The 16,591-nt window shown below is 40.4% G+C and overlaps 1 protein-coding gene across 1 annotated transcript in view; it reads left to right on the plus strand.

Moving 5' to 3' along the window:
* The window catches only part of SLC38A1 (solute carrier family 38, member 1), a 61,909-nt gene extending 55,286 nt beyond the window's left edge, over positions 1-6,623 (plus strand). The window contains exon 17 of the mRNA XM_008565816.1: positions 1,854-6,623. Within this exon, the coding sequence (XP_008564038.1) occupies positions 1,854-1,955 (102 nt within the window). The 3' untranslated portion in view covers positions 1,956-6,623. The remainder of the gene's footprint in view (positions 1-1,853) is intronic.
* The last annotated feature ends 9,968 nt before the right edge of the window (positions 6,624-16,591 follow it).

Genomic DNA, 16,591 nt, shown 5'->3' on the forward strand with positions numbered 1-16,591 from the left:
TGCGACACTGAGGGTTGCGATCCGTTGCCGGACATGAAAAAAGACAAAAAAAAAAAAAGAATCTTCTCCATTCCCTCAAAATACCTTTTCCAGTTTTACTCTTACTGTGCCTTAGCTTTTGTTCTGATCTAGGGCATGGCCAGTTGGGAGAATGGACGTTTATCCTCTTGTCTCTTTAGAGTGATGCCTTGTCTTGAACAAGATATAAAGTAAAGAGGGACTCAAAGATTTTATGCAGTCCACTGTTTCTGTATGATTTCTCATGATGTAACTCCTTCCTGCAATCTAGAGAGCATGCAATGCTTTCATTAAAATGTCTTTTAGCTTAACGAGTATTTTTATGGTTTGACAGAAATGCTTTGGAGCAACAGACCTGGATTCAACAACCATTTTTCTATATGAGAATTCTTGTTTCCAGGTCTGATGAAGTTCAAGGGCATCTTGCAGGTGGTGCACTTGGAGACAGTGAGGGAAGCAGGGGTGAAGTGGCTGCTACCTGAGTACCTTCTGGAGCACCATTTTGCTTGGCCTCGCAGAAGGCTACCTTCCCAGATAGTGTAAGCACTGCAATTGCACACGGTACCTCAACTGATGGAGTCAGATTAGAAACGAGGCAGGAGGGATCATCCCTGTGCACTTAGGAGAAGCAGCACTGAGGCTGGTGGAGCATCTAGTTCCCCAACAGGATTACCCCTGAAGCCATAAATCCCAAATTCTTCTAAGCCTTACTCATAGGGCCTTCACCAGGACAGAGAGGAAGGAGCAGTCACTCTGGCACAGCAACAAAATTACTCAGATTAAATCTGAAAATGGTATAGGCCTGTTGCCCCTGAATTCTCTGGGCCTCTCCAACCCTGCTCCCATAATAAAACTGGTAGCAGAGTCTACCAAATAGCATTAGACAAAGGTTCTGTCCATGTAGGATCCACTGGAAGTTAGACTGGATCCATGAAGGTGTGCCCATGGGCAGCTGACTCAGCCCTGCCCTTTGCCTCCAATCCTTCCCTGAGCTCTGTCTCCCACTCTGGGTTCCAGTCCAGTCCCCTTGGCTCTTCATCCTTCTCCCTGCAAAGCTCTTGCTGAACATTCCCAAGCCAGGCGATTTATAATCTCATGTTCTCCAGATTTGGAATTTAGCAATCTGTCCATATTGGCCTTCATCAACCCTTCAAATAACTTAGTTTTTGACGCCTGATTCCTATTTCACTTGATCAGATCTTCTTTGCTTTTGCATATCTTTTTCCCCCTTTTTCAAATGGAAATGTTTGCCTACCAGCTATAACCTAGGTAGGTAACAAATAATGAAATGACCTAGATATTCTCCAAGTCCTTTTTTTTTTTTTTTCCTTTTTGTCTTTTTTCGTGACTGGTAACGGGATCGCAACCCTCGGTGTTGCGCCCGCACTGCGCTCAACCAGTGAGCAGACCAGTCTCTATATGGGATCCGAACCCTTGGCGGGAGCGCCGCTGTGCTCCCAAGCACCGCACTCTACCAAGTGCACCACCGGGCCGGCCCCCCCTTTTTTTTTAAATTTAGTTGGGATCTTAGTTTGAGAGAAGCTGTAAGGATACCCGGTCATGTGTAGAAGGGATACACTTGAGGTGACCATGATGTCAAAGAACAGAATGTAGAGGATGGCTCTGCTTAGCTTGTTTTTCTTATTTTTTCATCCTTGCAAAATCAGATTCACACAATTTTAGAAAGATTCTCACAGTTCAGCAGTGGTTGTAATAAACTCCAAATACCAGGGGACGCAAAGGGAGAGGGGAAAACATTTCCGTTTTTTTCCCATGTGGGTGTGGAAAATGTCGGTTGCGCTGAAAATAACACATGCCTATTTTTGTTGCCCCAGGCTGCCCTTTTCTTGGGTCTGGGGGTGTTGTTCTCTTTGGTCAGCATTCCCTTGGTCATCTATGACTGGGCCTGTTCATCGAGCAGTAACGAAGGCCACTGAGACCAGCCAAGAAGAGGAAACATTCTGGTCTGCTGCTCAGTCAAGTCACACTCATCAGCACCGCCCCCCCCCCATCACTTCCTTTGCAAGTTTACAGAAGCAAACAGAAACTTACAAGACACTTAAAATGGAATGACACTTTGGTTGCAAAACAGAGACCTGTCTCTGTAATGGTTCATGTTCTTTCAAGATTTGGGATCAATTTAGGGATTGTGGATTTTTTGTTCTTTTCAAATTTCACGCAATTGTATTTCCCAGTACTTTTCACAATCATTTTTCACTTTTTGTTTTGTGGCTTCACAGTCTCTTTGAACTTTGAAAACATGATCATCAGTCATGTTAATTTATTATACATCTGGATTCTGAAATAATTTTCCTACTGATGTTCAGCTCACATTATCTGTACCTTTTTAGATGAGAAAAGAATCTCGAATTGTATATATTTATTTTGCTTTACAGAAAAAAAATGGTTTCGTAAATAATTTGCTTATTTTGGTTAACAGAGCACATAGGGATAATCATACGAGTCATAGGGCAGATGCCGCTGCTGGATCAGAGCATGCCCAATATTTGAGGCAGCTCTGATCACCTGGCAGCCGAGCTTGGGCAATCCAGTGGCCCAGCTGGTACTACATCCCATTCCCGTGCAGAGACATTCTCTGGTGAGTGTTTTCAGCAGGGAAGGGGGTGGGGATGATTCTTACCTTGGTAAATGTATTAAACTGCATATTTTGGGTAATATAGCAAATGAAGTTTTATTTCCCTCTTGGCAACTTGTGTCAAAGTTACTCTAGTCTGAGTCAACTTCTGCTGGGGAGACCCATGGCACCTTCTGCGAAAAGATTGTCCAAAACACCTAAGAAAATATTTCTCTGATGCAGATAGCCTTCAACACAACACCTGTACTGTTGAAGGGGGGAAAGCATGTTATTAAATTCTAAGCCCAGCAGCTTTTACTCATGTCCACCAGCTTTTTGCACAGAGAATAATGTGTATCTAACCAAGGATGATCTAGGATAAGTAATTCCTGTTTTATATTGAGTACTTTATGGGACTCTTTAAAAGACTTGTTTTATATCTATACATTTAGGTTATTCCAAATACAAGATTTTTGTACCTTAAATAAGCCTCATTTCTGTTTCTTCTCCACTAACTCCATCCAGAGATAGTTTTTGTGATGAACCTCTGATGAAATCACAGTGTTACCTTCCTTCCCCCAGACGGGAGAGAGAAGGGGGCCTCAGTATCTGTGCCGCCTCCTCTTCTTTTCCCTAACCAGGGGGTGGGCCATTCTGCCCGTCCCTACGTGATCCACACAGAAGGACAGAGTCGCCTTGTACTCTCACTCCAGTCCCTCTGTTAAAAGGAGCAGAAGGAAACTACAAAGAGACTGAAAAAGAAGAGTTTGGGACAAAGTAGCTGGGAAAGGATTGGGGACACCAAGGAAACCCGGGACCACATTCCCCTAAGTTGGGCCATCGCCTGTGACTGGATTGTCCATATCTTACGGACAGTAAGAAATGTGAGTGCTCCGTGAGCTGGTCTCTTGAAACAGGACTTGTGTTTCATCTATATTCTGGTTGGATTTTTCAAATGCGTAAGTTCGCCGAGCAGAGATTTCTTATCCGAAGATAAGTAGAATCTAGCCACAGACTGCTGGCAGGGTTTCCAGGCACTTAGCTCTGTTCCTTCCTGACTCAAATCCCCAAAGGCCTTTATTCTCACCGAGAGTAACACGGAACTGTCCCCTCCCTTTACAGATTAATGTCCCATAGATAAGGCAGGTATTGAAGCACCTGCCATGATCCTCTTGGGGGAGAATAAAAGTTATTTCCTACATTGCATCATCATGGCTTTTAATATAATGCTACAGAATTACATTAGGTCTGAATGCAGGTATTTAGAAATGAAGACCTGACCTAGATATGAATACCTAACCTAGTAAAATCCATAGCCATCTCTGTCCTTCTCAGAAGTGTTTTCCATATTATACAAGCAATGATAGAAACTGAGCAAAACAAGATTCAGTCAGCCTTTGGGGGTTTGTCAAGAACACCAAGTAATAAAATAGCCAGGTAGTGGGGTGACCCCACATCAAAAAAAATGCACAATTTAGGTTGCAAGCTGTGTTATACTGCTTTCAATTTTCTTCATTACTTTATAACAATTTATTTTACATTTGCAAAATCAATTTAGAAAATCATCATTAACTCTGGGATGTGTAGTGATATTTTCTCTGGATTTTATTTGTCGGTACAAGAAATTTTTAAATTATTATTTAAAATATATTTATTCAGAGGAGGCAAATTGTTGATGTCTGTAATACCATATATTTTTAAAACCTTCTTTGTATGTTTATCTAAATTTGCTGTTGACTGAATATTATAGACCCTACTGTAATTTGTCAAATATCACTGATGAATTACATCATTTGTGTGGAAATAGCTGTAAAGTGTACTGCTTTTATTCTTGTTCAGAATAGTGAACTGGTAGGCAAAAACACGTGTCACAGATGTTAGGTAGAATATAAACAGCACAGTCAAGTGCTATAGAAGTTTTTCTGCTAAATTAGTAGACTAAAGAATACTATACCTTAGCCATGAGAGCAGCACGTTTTCCTTTGGTAGATAGGATCTCTGCACTAGTGAATAGTGCCGGATTCATACTTTGGATTTAGAACTGTTCTCTAGTTGTTGTAACACAGAGTACTGTAAATCCCTAATTAACTTAATGTTACTTATTAGAAGTAGGAGTAGTAAAACATGCACAGAAAGGAAATCTACTCTTTTTAGGCACTGGCAGTCCCCAGTTTAGAAGGAGATCATATTTCAAAACTATATAAATTGGTTGTTTGCAACCTGGAATGTATTTTCTTTTAGAAACCAGATTATACATGGTGGTTAGGCCCCCATGCCAGGTAGGAAAGATTATCAAATAGTTTAGCTGAAATAGAATAATGTAATAAGATTGATAAAGAATCTAACCACCAAATATAATATTGTTTCTAGGTGGTATTTGTTCAAAGTTGCCAAGAATACATATTGCCTGTTGTTAGTAGAATCTGGACTGTCCATCCCAGCCACATACCACATGCTGGACAGTGGGCCTAGGGTCACCAACCAGTCAGAGGTGACCAGAGTGACTTAAAGCAGGGTCTCCAGCAAAGATGGGGAGAAGTAAGTTTAGGGCCACCAGATAGCCTGGTGGTAGGAGGAGGCTGAAGGAGGGTGAAGAGGGCTTCTTGTGGGTTGTAGATTTCAGGGACACTCCTCAGCTGGTACCTTTTCTTCTCCCTGGAGGTCTCAGGCTTGGCCTGCCTGTTTCTATTCATATGGCTTTTTGCTCCTGTAGTTTGTCTCCTTCCCTGCCTGCTATGGAAAAGGCTGTTGCTGCATAGCTTGTCCCATATGCCAGTTGTTGAGGCCAGCACACAGTACTTGTCAGTGCTAGTGACAATGGTTTAATCAGATGGAGGTAAAGAAGCTCTTTACCCACTTTCCTCTTCTACATTTACAGACTCTGTTGAGAAAAGAAAGACATGCATGGGTGATGGTGGCAGGGCTGGGGAGGATGAAGGTCTGTGGTAAGATTCCTCAGCATTTCAGAGGACACCTCAGAGTTACCCCAGGACTGACTTCTTTCTGGAGTTGGACTCAAGCCTCTAAGGCAGTGGTTTTCAAAGTGTGGTCCCCAGACCAGCAGCATCAGCATCACCTGGGAACTTGTTAGAATCACAAATTCTCAGTTCCCACTCCAGACACAGTAAAACCAGAAACTCTCGGGGGGGGGGGGGGGCCCAGCAAAATTAGTTTCAGTGAGCCCTTCACTGAAAGCCACTCTAAGCCTTTTTCTCCCTACCTCAGAAGATGGCTCCTGGGACTTGTGAGGCAAAAAATGGGAACCAGGACTCTTAGGGAGGGGAGGAAAGAGCCTTGGCAGCAGGGAATTGTGCAGAAACAGAATCCTGTGCTGCCACCCAGTTGTCCCCTCTCCCACTGGAGATACTGAAAGAGGGCTGCCTGTGCTTGGGGGTTTCCTTGGGTTGAGGCATGATCATATTACATTTTTTAAAGCTGTGAAGACATGAAAGTGAGGCTTTTTCTTTTTTCTCTCCTTTCTTTCTTTTCTTTTTTCCTTGAGGGAAATTAAAAGAAAATACTCTTTGTAAATGCCACCATAGAGGAAATACTAAATTCATATCAGAAGTTCACCAGAGCGTTTGTGTTCATCATGTGGAGATCATTCCTGTCCTCCTTTCACCTTTCAAAATGAATTGTCTACTGAAAGGTCTGTTCTGCTTAAGGAGTACAGACTGCTCCAAAAAGAACCCAGAGTTCGGTTCCATTTCAGTGGGGCATAATGTTGGACAGCACATTTAGGAGACGTTAGTTGGAGTGGGGAGGAGGTTGGTGATAGGATCAGATATTTGATTTTATGCCTTAGAGCAAAACTTTGTCTCCCTCAGTTTATCAGGTTAAATAGCTTGAGGCTTAGAAAGGACATAAGCTTTAAGAATACAATTCCCCCATTCAAGTTCACAGTAAACATCTAGCCACTTTCAAAACAGAGAAGATACAGACTATATGATTTAGCAATACTAATAAATGGTTTTCCTTAAGGATGGCAGATCTAAGAATCCTTTAGCAACAGGACATACTTCATAAAAAATACAGTGAATTCTTTATGCTATTAAGCTTTCAGGTACAAATTAGGGGTGGGGTGGCTAACAACTAAATCTAAAAGGGAATTGTTTCTCCATAATGCTTTTTCAGTGTTAACATTGATACCAGTATTTACGAAAACAGAGTTTGGGGAGGAGAATGTTCTATTCACAATTGAAGGGATGTGTTTTCCAAAGTCTGGTATCTCTGAGGGGAGAAAAACCTGAATGTTAACTATGAGCACAAAGTTGAAGGAAAGAAAACAAAGAACCACTATTTTATCCTGCTTTTGAAAGTCTTGCATGTTTGCCTTTTATTTTAGCATTGACATCAACCTGGACTCTCTTTCATAACTTTCCCCCAATCACTGGAATCTTAATCATTGATACGTAATCCACTCTCTGGAGTCCAGTGTATTTTGGATGTCATCTGAGTCCAGTATATGTAGCACACCACTGTTATTCATGTAAAAACCTTGTAAATGAATTTCAGATGGGTGATTTCAGTGAATCACAAGTCACAAAACTGCTATTCATAGTTAATCAAATAGAGTTGGGTTTTTTTTAAGGATGTGGTGTAAATAAAGAAATGTAAGAAGTTCTGTTCTATAACTGCTCTGTTAACATAGTTTTTAACATTAAAAATAAGAACTGAAATTATTTACAAATCTTGCGTTCGTTCTTTTGGGATGCAATACTAGAGTGGGGCAGCTGAATACCATACACATGATTCAGTATCGCTGGAGAAAGATTTGTACACATTTGTTGGTGGTCTAGATCATGGAAAGTCATATTTGAGCTCCCAAACTTAAAAAAAAAAAGAAAAGAAAGCATACTCCTGATAGAAATCTGTCTAGTCTGAATGAAGCATATTATATGCTTCTCCATTCTTCATAATCTGAGTAGGTTGAACATAATGTTAGGTTCATTTTTATGAGTTCAATTTCTGTCCTGTGTTGTAGGAGGGACTCTAGTCTTCCTCTACCTATATTGCAGCCACCGTTAAAATAGGAAATTCTGTCAACACTTCCACTTCCCCAGGAACTATTGGAGGGAAACTGCTGCAGCCTTGCTTTTTCTTTATCCATCACCTACTCCTCCCCATGATCTTAGGAAATTTTTATCAGACGAGCAAGATGGCCAGGATCTGATATCCAAATTCTCCTTGTGGACAGGGTTAGCTCAGAAATAGCCTTGGCCTTGGTGTGATGAGGCGGAAGGCCCGCCTTGATTCTCCTAGACTGGCGTGGTGACAACAGCCCATTCTGCAGGGCCACATTGACACACATGTGGATCTCAAGGTAGAAACTTGCGTGGTGACAACAGCCCATTCTGCAGGGCCACATTGACACACATGTGGATCTCAAGGTAGAAACTTGGGCACAGAAGTCCAAGCCACGTACTCCAATTTAGCTTCATTAAGAATGAAGTTGATATTTTTGTCCTTACATGCCTCCTGTGTCTAATTCTTAATTGATCAAAACCCCAAGGACAAAGGGTATGAGTGAGTAATTAACACTTTCAAACCCAAGCAATGGTAAAAGTTCATACATTCAAAAAGGCAATTGAGAATATGAGCAGATTTATCAAAAGGACTGGTCCTGCCGTGCTTTTGATAGTTCTTTCTGCAATCACCCCATCAGTGTCTGCCAATACCCTTCCATTCTGTCCTATTTTGCACATAATTGTCAAGTAAAGGTTATTCTCTGCCTCCCCTATGGAATAAACAGTGGGTTTAGTAATATCTTTGCAATTCAGAGGCCCTGTTTGCTTACCTTCTAGATCTATAATTGTGTTCTGCCTGGTTAGGATAGTTTGGAAAACATGAAGTCCCAAATAATCGGGCCAATTTTTATAAACCATTTTTTTTTATCTTACATTAGTTTAAATTTTAGACTAATCCAAATTGTTAGGACAATTTCCTTTTCTTCAGAGGGTCAATACAACATCAAAATAACCTGCCAAATTATCAAAACGTATTATAAAGCTATAGCAATTAAAACAGATTTGTACTGGTGTGGAAATAAAATAGATCATAATAGGGAACCCATAAATGGCCCAAATAATACCCAGAAAGGTAACCAGATACCGAAAATGTCAAATTGTTTCTCCATAATGCTTTTTCAGTGTTAACATTGATACCAGTATTTACGAAAACAGAGTTTGGGGAGGAGAATGTTCTATTCACAATTGAAGGGATGTGTTTTCCAAAGTCTGGTATCTCTGAGGGGAGAAAAACCTGAATGTTAACTATGAGCACAAAGTTGAAGGAAAGAAAACAAAGAACCACTATTTTATCCTGCTTTTGAAAGTCTTGCATGTTTGCCTTTTATTTTAGCATTGACATCAACCTGGACTCTCTTTCATAACTTTCCCCCAATCACTGGAATCTTAATCATTGATACGTAATCCACTCTCTGGAGTCCCAAAAAAAAAAAAAAGGCAAAATTCATATAGAAACAGATAACCCAGAAGGACACCTAATATTCTATCAAAAGCACGACTGGTAATCATTTTTGCTCTTTTCAGAGTCCTTCCAATTTTTTTTAACAACTTCCCCTTTTGTAGCCATAAAAATCTCAAAGTTATTCTTGGTCATAAAAAAGACTGGTCTCATTAGGTTTGGTCTGATTATTTTTCATAGGTGAAGTAAGAGTGTTCATTAACTATATAGTCTTCCTTGAGTTTGCTCAGCAAATCTAGAGCTATGCAGTACTGAACAGCTACTGGAGCCACAGAATTGCACTTTCAGAAGTCTCTATTATTTGCTAGCTCCAGAGTAGGAAAGCAAGCCCCCAAAATTCCACCATATTACACCTGTACTATCTGTAAATACGAGTGAATTCCTCTGTACTTGAGTTTGCTCAGCAAATCTAGAGCTATGCAGTACTGAACAGCTACTGGAGCCACAGAATTGCACTTTCAGAAGTCTCTATTATTTGCTAGCTCAAGAGTAGGAAAGCAAGCCCAAAAAATTCCACCATATTACACCTGTACTATCTGTAAATACGAGTGAATTCCTCTGTACTTGAGTTTCCAAAAATTTGCTAAAGTTCCTAGCCTGCCAGGAAGTGCCCTTTTTTGTTGTTGTTTTCTTTACCACCTTTAAATTGAGACTCTATAGGCCAGTTTTGGCACTAGGCTATCGGTTACAAACCTATCAGGTTGGTACTAGGCCAGTGTTCCTGGGAGGGTTTTGTAGGCATTGGCTCCATACATAAAACCAACCTTTGGTCCTTAGAGTTGTTTGACATATCTGATAAAAGACCACCATTCTCAAATATGACATTCCAAGTAAGGCCAATCGGTTACGCAATCAATTGGTTACACGATCAACTTTGTCCAATTATATTCTGGGAAAGGAAGAGGTTTTCATTGAAACTGATACCAGAGGAGAGGGTCTGAAGAGGCCCAATGGCCGAGCTCAACCTACCCCATCCTCTACCAGGTTGTTGCCTCTGCTACAGGAAAAAATTCAAGAGAAGAGCAACAGCAGGAAATGAAAACAGGTTTAACGTAAGGAATAAGAAATACAGACTTCGCAGGGAAAGTGCAGCCTAGCTCCAGAGACAACACAGCGGCCACAGCAAGTTTAAAACAAAAGTAAGAAATGCACCCTTTACAGACTGTGCAGACTGGTTCCAGAGTGAACAGCAGCCTGCCAAAGACAAGTTAAACACAAAAAGTGAGAAACACACACCTCACAGGCAAAGTGCGGGTGGCTCCAGAGAGAGTGAGCAGCAGCCCCCCTTCTTCCCGTATTTTTATAGTTGGCTGTCTATACATATTCATGCTATCTAATGAATATCCAACTAAGGGAGTGGTTCCCAGTTGTGTAACATAGCCTTGCACATGCTCTGTTGGTCTCCTTGGAGCATGCTCTTTGTTCAAATTCCATCACAAGCACCAAATACCCTTAGAATATGCTAGGAGCTCTCTAGCACCTCCAGTGGAAGGTCATTCGTAGGATAAACTCCTTTCTACTGAGCGTGTTCAGCCACCAAGATTACACACACAGTCTGCCTTCATGGTCTCAATCTCCACATGCTTGTACCAAAAATAGGTGCAACAAGCAGCAGTAGTTAGGGCACTCAGAGGAGAGGCTTGAGTCCTAGGGGAGTGCTTTGAGACTGAGGGGAGTGGCCCGAAACCTGAACCCAGGGAGACTGAGCACCTCCTATCTCAAACCTCTGCAAATAATTACATTACTGTGAAAAAGTAAGGGGACTCAGTTTTTAAATTCAGGGGCAGGGGAGAGTCCAGTGAGAAGGAGAAAAAATTGTTTAATTTCACTTTACAAAAGCAGAGTCTACTCAATTGTTGTAGATTAAAGATAGCTTAAGAAGAAAGAGAAATGGCTTCCTTATATATATGTAGAAAATAGAACATTAAAACAGCATCGCCACAACCACAGTAAAATTTTCCTCACGAGTTCGTTCTGTCCTTTATAATTTTGTTCTGCTGAACCTTGGATTAGCATTCTGCTTTCACAAAGCTGTCTGCTTCTGGATTAAAAAGAATCCTATACACTCACCCCGAAGGTACAGCCTGAAAGTTGTCTAATATCAACTGAGAAGCTCGTGCCCAAGAGTCTCTTCTATGAAGTTTTGATAGTTTAAAGTGCTTGGCATAGTCCTTTTCCATGAGACTTTGGGGCTTTCTTTGCTAAAGAACCCGCTTTTAGCCTATAGTTAATAGCAAGCAAAGCCTTGGGCAAGTTTCAGGAAGCAGAAACCTATTTGATAATGAGACTGAAAGGCTGTAGTTAATCTACTACAGTGACTAATGGTTACCCATTCTATCATAGGCATCCATTATATCATAGGTATCCTTTCAGATAACCTCGAAGGGTGATGCAATACTGCACTGGAACATCACCTGGTAATCTTTTTTGCCCATTTCAAAGTCTTTCACAATCTTTTTGTACTATCTGTATATCTATATCTCATATATACACACCTTGAAGTGGGGATGGCCTTTCTTGGTGCAAAACACAGGAACAACTTAGGAAGTAATTGATGAATAAATACTCGTAAACTACATGACATACAAAAGTACTAAAGTGCAAAAAATCTGAAAATTCAAATACGAGACAAAACTAACATTTGCCACACACATGCTGCAGTTGGTGGGACCTGTCTCTCAAGTCTGAGGTTCAGATAATTCAAAGTATCCCCCTGGCCAAATAACCACAATGCCCAACATCTCTTTCTTTCCCGTCTCCAGATTGGCCAAGAACCCTATAGACATTTGACTCGAAAGGAATCTGCTTCCAAACTCCAGGCAAAGAGAGAACTGGCAAATTTCGCCAGTTCACAGCAGGCTTCTTTCCACCTCAGTCACTTCTGTGGCTGCCACATGGTGTCACTGTTGAATACTGGCCCTGCACGGTGTGCAACGTCTCTGTCTGTCACTGCACTCGCACCAAGTCCACAACTCTGAGAGCTGAAGCAATTGAGGAAGAATGACCCCAATCCACTCAGTTCTATGGTGGCTGTCACTTTTCACCCAAGCAAAGAGCAGCTTTTCAGTTTGCCACCAGCTCACTCCCAATTCATGCCTTCAGGGCTATCTAGGAGGCTGGCTATCAGGGGGCTTCCATTCACAGCTGCACGCTGAGTTACAGCCAACCCACTCTCTTTCCCCTACATTCTTGATACATTCTTGGTGGACAAAATATATCTTACATGAAGACTCCAGATTTCTACTCCTGATGTCCTCATGGTGAGTTCCCCTTTGGAACTCATAGGACTGTTTCCTGTTCCTTTCAAGACTGTCCTAAAAATGTAAAACTCAAAAGGGAAGGAATTGGGTAGGAGACATTATTATCCTCCCAGGAAGCTTCCTGGTGCCTCTGGAAATCTGCTGGGACCCTTCCGACAGTCTTTGGTTCAGCACACCAAGGAATATTTGGCTTGGGGCAGTCATATTAAAACACAGAAATGTTTTTGTTGCATCCCTCCATTGGAGTGATGCCTGTCTGCTTGTCTCCTATTTAGAATTTAAGAGGGTCCAATTGATTTACTTTTCCATGTTTAAAAATGACTCTACTACACTGTTACTTTGTATCTTTGATTCTCAGCCTTTCATTCATCATATGGACATCTTGGACACAGAGATTTTTTGGTACATTCTTGGTGGACAAAATATATCTTATATGAAGACAAATATTGCAACTTCAATTTTTAAAAACATTATAAAGGCCAAACAAGACATTCTGAGAGTAGGATTGGCCCCTAACCACTAGTTGGTGACTTTTTCTTCAGTCAGGCACACTGGAAGCAAATTAGATCTGTATGAATAACTTAGCACTTGGAAATTGGGCATCAGAGACAGCACATATGTACATTCCCTGCCTTTTGAACATCTGACTCTTCTAAGAAGTTTAGAAGCAGTCTTTTCTGCCTGGGGAAGTAGCTTGCTTTTACTTTTCCAACATCAAAGTTTATATTTGAGGTAAAGGTTTCTTTTCCTGTGGAATTCTGATGGTTTGGAACAGCATGCAGGAAAAGAGCTAGCTCTACTTTCCATTCAGAGTTTTCAAAGACCTCTTTGACAGTCAAACAATGTCCTTATTCCTGGATCTCTTCCCTTACAGAGTTTGGTGGCTGCTACCCTGTGATCTATATGCCTGGGCATTTGTTTAGCTTTTTCCCCCTGACTCAGCCAATGACTGACAGGTGCAATGTGCACATGGCGCAGCCACCTTGTCCCTGATGAGGACAGCATGGACGTGTGCTTGTGGGTCTGCACAGCTCCCTTATAGAATGAAGCCAGTTTCCCCTTGGGCTTTGCTCGGTACTGCCCCCTTCTGTGCTTGGCTCCTTCCCTCCTCAGCCCCTCCCTGACCCTCTATGAATTCTCAGGAACATTTCCTGATAAATCACTTTCACACGAATTCTGTCCTGGGATTTGCTTCTTGGAAACCCAACCTGATACACTGAATTTGCCTCAGCCCACAATATCTATAAGGTTATATTTGAAATGATCACTCTCCCTCCGTAGTTCTGAGCCTTCTTGACAAATCAAAATCCTGGTTTGGTTTTTTGTCTGGTTTTTGTTTCATTTTGTTTTTATGGCAATGGGGAGGAGCAAGCCTTAGCTAAATCTTGTGGACATTCTTCCTCTTGCTCAAAATCAAACAAATAAAATTGCCTGTTCTGGAATAAAATGTCCTTACCAGTCTTCCAAGGCTCCTTCGCTGAATGACATAACCGTATAACAAACCACATAGAACAGCACATTGTCTGCAGGTCTATTCAACTGGGACCTAGGGCAGGATTTTCAAACTGTTCTCAGGAATCCCACACGGTTGCCTCCTCAGACTTCTCTGGAAACTCTTCTAGGTCACATCGTCTTTTCAAATAATGCTCTCAAGGGGACACTCATTGCAATGTCTGTTATGTGCCATGTGGAAAGAATGGCAAGCACTGTACGATGTGAAATGACCAATTATGTCTAGTCTTCAAGTAGCAGGTTAGGAAGGCATATCATGTCATCGTTCAACATTCTCCAGTGACTTCCCATGTCACTCAGAGAAAAAACTAAGTCTTTCTCTACGTGGTCTTCCCATGACCTCTTCCTTCCCACCACTCCCACCCCAAACTGGCCTTCTTGTTCCTTGAACATCCCGAGAGTACTCTGACCTCAGAACCTTTGCACTTGCTGCTCCCTCTGCCGTCACACTCTTCCCGCTTTTGTCAACATGGCTTGTCCACATGACGGTTATCTCACCGCCTTCAGGTCTCTTCTCAAATGTCCCCTGATCACCCATCCCACCCATACCTCAATCCTTATATTCCTTATCTCGTTTTGTTTCTAGTCAGCCTTTGTCTTCATCAGAAATGCTTTAGTTTGCTTATTTATTTGTTTATGGTCTATCTCTACCTAGAATGTAAAGTCCATGAAGGCAGGGTCTGTGTCTATTTCATTCACTGCTGTATCCCCAGCTCCTGGAACACAGTAGGTGTTTAATAAATATTTGTTGAATGAATGAATAAATAACTGAAAGAGTTTACACTCAGTCACTTTTCCTCTTTAAAGTGCAATAATTAGACACAGAATTCAACATCATGTTCCCAGATTTGTTTTTCTCCCCCTTTATAATTTTTTCATTTAGTTTTCAAATATTTTTCTTTATACGTGTTTTAAAAATTATAGGCTCTTCTTTTCAACAAACTCTACAGAAATGCATTAAGAAATGGTTAATAATCTTCTTTCCGATAATCCTACCCCTTGAAGTAATCAAAATTAACATCTTTTTCCCCTGTATTCATACAGATATACATAAATGTAGGGCTGGCTTTGTTTGTTTGTTCTTTGAATACTGGACTGATACGAAATACCAGAAATATGACTTTCAGCACGGAGGTTACACAGATGGATTCTGAAGTCAGACTGTTTAGATCCAAATGTATTGGCTCTGCAACCTCAGACAATGTTCCTCAGTATCTTGATGCCTGTTTTTGCCTTTATAAATGGAAGTAATACAGAAGCTTTCCATAGAATTGCTGTGAGGATTAAATGACTTAATTAAAACAACAACAGCAACTTAGAATAGTATACACCATGTTGCAAGCACTAAGTAAATTATCTATTTTTTCCCCCACTTAACAATAGATCTTGGATACCCCTCCCAAACAGTACCTATTTAACTTTAGAAAATCTATGAATACTTACATAGCATTGTCTGGTATGGATAAGCCAGGGATAAAATTTTTTTCAGTCTTTCCCCTATCTACAGACATATATTTTTATAGTTTTTACCAGTACACACAGTACTATAATAAATATCCCTGACCATAGGTCCATGTAAATTGGTACATTATTTCTCTAGGATAAAATCCCAAAAGTGAGATCGTTGGGCCAAAAGGTCTTTATTTATTTAATTTTAATGGAAATTATCGAATTACTTTCTAAGCTAGTAGTAATAATCCACACACCCACAAATAAAATATATCTATCCCTTTTTCTGTACCTTCACAACCGAATGCAGTGATACTTTCTAAGTTTTGCCAATTGATGACCAGAAAAGGGGAATTTTGTTTTTATTTTATTTAAAATTTCCGAAATATTAATTATATGGATTTTTTAATATGTTTACTGGCAATTTTCATTTCCTTGCCTATGAAATACCTGTTCATATCACTTATCCATGGTTCGGTAGGATTGTCTTTTCCTTATTAGTTTGTATAAGAGGAACAAAGAAACACTGTTTATTACTTGTGTTGCAAAATATTTTTTCCCAGTCTATTGCATTTGTTTTTGGACTTTGTAATATCTTTTGCATCCTTTTATTTTCCATTTTCATGTAGTCAGATATATCTACTTTTACTTTATGGTATGCTTTTGATTGCTAGTCTTTATAAAGAAATTCTCTTCTAGCACCAGCTAATAAAAATATTATCCCAAAATTTTATCTGAGTTTATTTTATTTGTAAAATTTAAGGTCTTCAATCCTTCTGAAGTGTATTTGTATATGCTTGTGAGGTGCAGGCATAACTTTTCTTGTAGATGGATAGATAATTAAGTGAGCACCACTTATTATTTGCCCATTTATTTATTAGATTCTCAAGTATATTTTGATCTTTTTTTGGTTTTCTTTTCTACCCTTCCTATCAATTTTTCTAGTCCTATGCTAAAACCATCTGGATTCCAGTCATTTTATATTACATCTCAATAATTGGTAAGGCAAATTCCTCTCAACACTTCTTTTTAAAAAATTATTGGTCACTTTTACATAATTAATTTTCTATCACAATGCTAAAATAATTTTTCCCAGGTTTTTTTTTTTTTTTAATTTTTATTTTGTCAATATACAATGTATATGATTATTATGGCCCTTCACCGACACCTCCCGCCCTCCTCCCTCTCTCCCCTCCCCCCCAAGAATGTCCTTTCCGTTTGCTTGTTGTAACAACTTCAAAAAAGTATAGTTGTTATATCTTCTTCCCCGCCCCCCCCCCCCCCCCCCCCC

Source organism: Galeopterus variegatus, unplaced genomic scaffold (assembly GCF_000696425.1).
Source record: "Galeopterus variegatus unplaced genomic scaffold, G_variegatus-3.0.2 Scaffold204, whole genome shotgun sequence".
Lineage (NCBI taxonomy): Eukaryota > Metazoa > Chordata > Mammalia > Dermoptera > Cynocephalidae > Galeopterus > Galeopterus variegatus.